Below are 7430 nucleotides of genomic sequence, written 5' to 3'. Positions count from 1 at the left end.
AACCTAGTTCAGGTGTGGCAAGCTGGTAGGAAGGGTTGCGCCTTTTAAAATCTAGATTTCTGGTTTCTCTTGAAAAATCAAAAGAACTGGCATATCTGGATCTGAATCTCTGCATGGCAGAAAATGGCTGACGGTCAGGGTTATCCTTTTAGATGGGCAGGTGCCCGGCAGTTTTCAGCACTCCTTTCTTGACACTTCACTCATTTCACTGGCTGCCTGGTCTCTACAGCCTTTTGGGTTTCTATTCCCTAGTGCAAATGTCATCCGTTTCAAGGCCCCTTCCTTTTTCCCCTGTACCAGATGTAAATTCTTCCATTTTGAAAAGCAATCACACTGTAGCCACCTTTTTAAAAAATGTAATTCACATTCCTACGAGTCTTTTAAACATGGCCAGTGCTCAACAGATATTTACTTCAACAAAATGAAATGACTTTGCCTCCCTAACATGGGGAATAAATAGTTTGTGGTCATGTACTTCTATTTTGAAAAAGTACTCCTATAACCTGCCAAAATTTAAGCAGGTTCTACAATTTCCCTTAGAAATTTATTAGATGGTTCTTCCCCTTATAGGTATCCTTTCTCTCCAAGAGTCCCAACTCAGCCAAAAGCAAAACACAAAAGCTCACCTTTACATTTATGGGAGTAATACTTTTTGCCACTGATGATTTCAGATTTGATTCACTAGCTTCTCTGCCTCTGGAAACCTAAGTTAATCAGTAAATTCTCAACAATGTCCCAGGCTTTATGCTAAGCTCTCTACCTGCATTACTTCATTTAATTCCCTCCACAACTCAACCATAGGAATCCTCTCCAATTTAGTCAAGAACAAAAATTCAAGTTGCCCAGTTACTAGGCAACCACAGTGTAAACCTAAGTAGGTGGACCCCAGGGCCCAAAGTCTTCATCATTAAATCCTGCCCACCCTTATCAAAGATTAGTATTATGTGTGTATCTGACTTAAGACACCATTTTACATGAGCACATCACAGCAGTGGTTCTCAGAGTGCGTCCTGGACCAGCACCGTCACCATTACCTGGGAGCTTTTTAGAAATGTAAATACCCAACTACAGCCCAGACCTACTGAATAAGCAATTATGGGAGGGGGCCCAGAAATCAGTTTAATAAGCCCTTCAGGTGATTTTGATGCATCCTGAAATTGAGACTCCAGGTCAGAGGTCCCTCCTCAGTGCTCTTACAGTATCCAGTTCGGTTTACTTGTTTCCAGTTTTCCAATTCCTCTGTTTGACGACCCACTTAACCTAAGTTCCTTTAAGCTAAGGCTATCTTAATCAGTTTTATTTGTACTACACTTATTAAATGACTGAGTAAATAAATAAAAGAATGTAGAAGCCAAGGATTTTTAACAATACTGGTGTAGAGTGGAAGAAATTTCATCAGTACTTTTAAAAAAATTATTTTGGAGCTCCCCCTCCCCACCCCAATAAAACATCCAGAGATTGTATAAGGATGGGGCCAGAATAAAAGAATTCAGTTGGTAAACCTGAATTATGGTGGAAACTCAGCAGAGTACTGAGGGGCAGCACATTTTTGTGAGTGTATTCAAAGACACAGTGTCACATTCTACTGTTACTCAATTTCTAGTAGTGAAACATTTCCATTAATTCATTAATTTAAAGCAGTTGTGATTTCTCTTCCTAAGATGCTCATAAAAGAAGGATGCAGTGCCATGTTAGTTACCACAGAAGACTACCATAAATGTTATGACCTATTTGCTATGAGTTTTAAAGTTCTAAGAAATGCAAACCATAGTCAAACTGGGAATACATCAAAATCTGAAAAGTATTTGCTTTGTTTTTATAGCGACTATAGAAGTCTATTCAGGATAAAAATTTAAACTATGAAATCTAACAATATTCAGAGTTTTTCTGTTGCAGGACCCTGAGGTTGCTGTCAAAATTGGAAAACTCATCAAATTTAAGAGAGTTGTGTTGGTCCCAGTCAGAAGTTACTCCAGACACAAAACTGCTATAAATAACACTGATGGTAAATTCTCAAAATGGCCCCATAGCCACACCCCTGCTACAAAGTAACTTGGCTGTGATTAACAGGACACTTGCTAAGTGGTCAAAGATCAAGTCTGCTGTAAAAGATAACGGCCATCACCTCATACTCACAAAACTCTGTGGATATCCTGCTGGATGAAACTGTTGTCAACAAGGCCATCTTCTATGACCCTGCACTCAGTGCAAGGCCAGGAGGGAGGCAAAGTTCAAATTTGAGGAAATCAAAAACAGGCAAAACAAGTGATTCTTCCAAAAGCTGTGATTTTGAGATGTTGCCTAAATCATTAAAACAAGTTCCCAGGAGAAAAATAAACAGAATATTCCATTAAAAATTTTTTTTATGAATAACTGTCATTAATACAATAGAAACTGGTATGATTATAAGATACAAAAAAAAATCAGAAGAATGTTAGCATTCAATAGAAATTAAAATCTGAGCTGAAGCCTGATCAGAATGTCTGATGCTTAGCAGTGTTCTGATGGAAGCTAAGAAATATGTTTGCTAGACTTTGTAAATAATTCATATAACTCACAAAAGTTTAATTTAGATTTCAAAATCTACACATTAAGCTACAATTCACTGGCATTTAAATGAAATGACTGTTGACAAACATTTAAGATAATCAGGGTTACCTAAAGCTCTCAAAGGGGAAGGCAGGAAGGTATGTAAATTGTAGATTTTTAATCAGCAAGTTGAGATTTTGGTAAAACATGGTTTAATTATTTATTCATGTAGATCTAAAATGCTAGCTCAGTTTATCGAGCACATGAGAATGACAAAAGAAGTCAAAGGCCCAGGGATGGATCAACACAAATCCATCCCAACTTCTGGAAAACAAGTGACACAGTGTAACCATCACAAAGAACAGTACTAGTAGGAAAATACTTGTAGTCTAATTCAGTTTTCACTTTGACTTCTAAAGTATCTCTTACTAAGAATCCGGTGAAAAACAAGGAAATTCTACTCCTTTAATTAACAACTGTCCATAAGCAGAAGGAAAGAAACAAAAGAAATCTTATATAAAGTGATGGGCCTTGTTGACTAAAAATCTGTGAACATGAATTCATTTTAGTATGTTGAATCTTGAGTCATACTTACAAACCACTGATTAATATGCTACAAAACTTTACAAACATAAAATCTCATCTGTTGCATAACTCCCAAACCAATGGAGTTAATTTCCCTTTTAATTACTCCTTCAACAGAAAGTCCTAAAACCAAGTAGTCATCGGAATTCTTTCACACACGTGTCATTAAACATGATGTTTTTGTCAAAATGACGCACGAAGCAAATTTCAAATGAGGTCAAGGATCTTATATGCCCTCAAAACATATTTTCAGTTCTTTGTACTCTAGGTTACATAAAAAAGAAATGAGGACAGCTGGACTCGTAATTTCTTTCAGTCCAATGGCATTAAACTCCGACATCTCCATGCTAGGAAAGGATACAATATTTAAGTGCTCCATTATAAAGTTATCTCCAGTTCTAAAAGAGACAGCTTTTATTATTATTTACTTTTTTAAAGAGAACTGATGCAGTGCCCTTTACTTAGCGGAGACCAGTCACTGACTTCCTTCCTATACCAGCTTTCCAAGACGATACTACATGAGTTTTTGCCCTCCTATTTTTGCCTCGGGTTTTGCGAGGCTTCTCTTCTTTGTGCACCTTCATGTGCTGCCTAAGATGAGAACTCTGGCTAAAGCATTTGCCACATTCACTGCACTGGTAGGGCTTCTCCCCTGTGTGGGTTCTCTGATGCTGAATAAGGTGGGAACTCTGGCTGAAACATCGGCCACACTCATCACACTGATAGGGCTTTTCTCCGGTATGAATTCTCTGGTGCTGAATGAGATTTGAGCTCTGTTTAAACCTTTCTCCACACTCATCACATTTATAGGGCTTTTCCCCAGTATGGACCCGTCGATGCTGAATGAGATTAGAACTCTGAAAGAAACTTTTCCCACAATCAAAACATTTATGGGATTTCTTTCCAGTATGGATCTTCTGGTGTTGAAAAAGAGTCGAGCTCTGACTGAAACTCTTTTCACATTCACTACATTTATAGGGCTTCTTATCCAAGCTTCTTCTCAGTCTACTCAAGCTTGAGTCAAACCGAATGGTCATGCCCCATTTCTGCTGCTGCCGGCCTGTTTTGCGCTGGTTCTCAGAGATTTTTCCTTGGCTTGAGCGCCGAGAAATACCTCCCTTAGGTTTTCCTAACCGCATGTTGAAGAGCCAAATGTATTCTTGAGAGTCTACTTTCTTCTTCTGAACTAATGTTCCTCTTCCTAGAGCTACACAGCTCAGAATTTTCTGGGTGTAGAAGAAAAAAAATAGAAACAAATTACAGATCATTTGTTAATTACTCAACTTTATATCTCTTTGGCTTATTCCTTTTTTTTTTTTTTTTAAGCTGAGCCATCCTGCCACCTGTTGGCAGCTCAGCAGCAGCTCAGCTCGGGCCAGGAATTGAACGGCGACCCCGTTGCTCAGAGCTCTCACTCTTGAGTGAGCTCTTAACCAACTGAGCCACTCGGCCGGCCCCTCAACTTTATACCTTTTAAGACGCATCAAAATTGCATCCATGTTTTAATTAAAAATGTATTCAATGTACATTATGTATACATATGAAAACAGACAATTCGGAAGAAAACATATTTACAAAGTAATTCTAATAATTGCAGAGTTTAAACAATAAATAAAATTGTTTTAATATTTACTTCTATGTTAAACTTCTACTCACTTACTGGTGACTATCTAATTAAGGAGTCCAAATTAGAAAGAAATGACAACTCATGCTACTTTATTAAATATTTTTGTTTATCCTTATTTGTTTCGCCATTCTACTTTCACAGCTACAGATAACTGCTCTAACTTTGTAGTATAAACTGTTTTGAAAGTAGGAACTACTCTACAAGGAGAAGTAAATTTCTGTGAATCAATTCAATAAATACTGGGTGAAAAAAACATCAACAAAGAGATGCTTTATTATTTTTTCTAGATTTGAATGATCCAAGAAAGAGGACAATTCTTTGAAAACTTGAAACGAGGATTGTTTTTTGAGAGAGAAAGAAAAATTTCAAAAGAACTTTTACAGGATAGTGAAATAAAACTGAATAGAAAAAAAGGTGGAAAGTAGAACACAAGAAAAGGAGAAGGAGGAGAAAGTAAGTTTACATGTAAAAACAGGACGGAATTTATAAAATACCCAAATGCTGCAAAAATAAAACATTTCAAATAAATTAATTTTATTTCTTTACAAATTATTTAAAATAATGGCCATAAACAAACAAACAAGCCACAAACTCCAAATAGTGAAAATGTAGGAGAAGCTAGGCTGCAAAAGCAATAAAATTACTGGAACTATTTTCCACATCAGATGTCAGGAAGTAGACTTTAAAAATGGTAATAATTACCCTGGGTCTCTGCGTACAAGTTTATAAAACAAGTAACTGAAAACACAAATTACATAATTGTTCTGCCGTTCCTTCATCTTGTGTAACAGAATTCAGGCCTGATAGTGCTGAGGATTTATCTGGATATTTAATAATTATATCTGCTGTAATTATGGTATCAGAATAAGCAAACTGCATACACCACAATATTGCAGAGATCACGACTCATTCCTTAACTTTAGTAAATATTTATAGCACATCTATTACAAGGAGACATTTGTTAGGCCCATGGTGCTGGGGTTCAAAAAGTAGCTATTAGAGTTGAAAAAAAACACATTTATTTTTTAATACTATAATAATCAGATCTGGGAGGAAACTCAGAGGCTATCTGATCCACCTAGAACACTACAGATGAGGAAATCATACTAACAGATAGCTTGTATGCCCGACGCCGTGCTATTTTATTTAATTCTCACAATGGCTTTATGGGATTATCTCCATTTTACACCTAAGGAAAGGCAGGCATAATTGGCCAGGTTCCCGACCCCTAGCAACCTCATCCCAGAACCTGTACTCTTAGTGACAGAACTCAATGTGCAGCCACAACTTCCAACGCCAAGTCCAGGTGCTGGGACTTGCATCATTCCACGCAAGTGCAGGCATTAAGGTAAACTTGAGTGACAGGAGCCGCTAGTCATGCGAACATGCCTAACCAGAATGTGCCTGTTTTTCATACACAAAATTGGGTTAACAATAAGGCTACTACATCATCAGGGGTTAGAAGTTTAAATGAGTCAATATCTGTAAATCCCTCAGAACAGCCCTGTGTTACCCAAGCTTTTGTTTAATATATTTAGTCCCGAAACGCGGGCCGCGACACGAAGCGTAAGGAAGCAGTGCACAGGCACCGGCCCATCCGCCTCTACGCCCAACTGGTGGGGCTCCCCATAAGGCTCTGCCCTCCTGAGGCCTCAGACGGCTGCTCTTCGCAGGCAGGGCCCGGCCGGTCCCTCGGCCACCGCCCCCGGCCCGACGCACCCCAGCTGGGAGCGGAGGCCGAGACCACGCCTGCCACCCTGACGCCCGGGTCCCCGCTGCGGCCAGCTCGCGCAGTCTGGCTCCAGAGACGTGCACCAGGCCGCACGTCCCGATCCACTCACCGCGCACAGCCAGCCGCCACCCTCGCTCCCTTGCTGGGCGCCCCTCGCGTTGCCGGAAGTAGGGGCCGCGCTGGTCTTCCGCGCCGCCGCAGTCGCTCTAGGAACATGGAGGAGCGACCCTCTATGGTCGCTGGCCCACAGGAAAGAAGAAACTCGGTCTGTTCTTTTCTGCTGCCGCCCTTCGAAGGCGTGCTGTGGTCCCCTCCATTTGTGGCAGAAGAGTGGCCCACCCAACCCAATACTTCGTTGTTTCTACAAATACCGTTCACTTAATAATTTTAAAGAGGTACTTTTGTAGTACCTCTTTTGGAGAGCCTAAACTGCTCCTGATCTTTTTCATGAGTCGCCTTATTTCATTATCACCAAAAAGCCCCTCCAAGACGGGAAAGATCACACTCATTTTACATATAAGGAAACCACACAGAGAAGTTTGATTAAGTTCACACAATGTATAAGTGGACCACCAAGAATTGGAACTGGTCTTCTCCGATGGAAGTCTCGTTATTTTCAACACACCCCATTTATTTCCTTTTTGTAATAATGTCCCCTGCTTCTTTCTTGCGAGATCCTCCTCCTCAGCCAAACTGGCGGCTGCTGGGTCATCTGACCTCTGCTCTTCTCTATGTGCCCTCATTTCCCTGTGTAACTTCTCCAGTCTGATGGCTTCAAATACCATCCGTATGTGCTGAAGCCTCCTGAATTGGTAACTCCAGTCCCACCCTGAGATGCAAATATTATTGAACTGCAGGCTTTATATCCAGTTGATTACTCAGCACCATTTGCATCTGTGGTTGACATCACAAACTTAATATACCCCCAAATGAACTGATACTCACCTAACCTGTTCC

General features: G+C 39.9%; 1 protein-coding gene across 1 annotated transcript; it reads right to left on the bottom strand.

Moving 5' to 3' along the window:
- Window positions 1-2345: 2345 nt before the first annotated feature.
- Window positions 2346-6811, bottom strand: ZNF22 (zinc finger protein 22). The gene is made up of 2 exons (XM_019655102.1): window positions 6583-6811; window positions 2346-4340 (listed from the first exon to the last, which is right to left on the bottom strand). The coding sequence occupies exon 2, from the start codon at window positions 4251-4253 to the stop codon at window positions 3576-3578; it is 678 nt and encodes a 225-aa protein (XP_019510647.1). The 5' UTR covers window positions 4254-4340; window positions 6583-6811; the 3' UTR covers window positions 2346-3575.
- Between the last annotated feature and the right edge of the window lie 619 nt (window positions 6812-7430).

This window comes from Hipposideros armiger, unplaced genomic scaffold (genome assembly GCF_001890085.2).
Source record: "Hipposideros armiger isolate ML-2016 unplaced genomic scaffold, ASM189008v1 scaffold_235, whole genome shotgun sequence".
Classification (NCBI taxonomy): domain Eukaryota; kingdom Metazoa; phylum Chordata; class Mammalia; order Chiroptera; family Hipposideridae; genus Hipposideros; species Hipposideros armiger.
The sequence above is the reverse complement of the archived record's forward strand: the minus strand, read 5'-3'. Positions and strand labels throughout refer to the sequence as shown.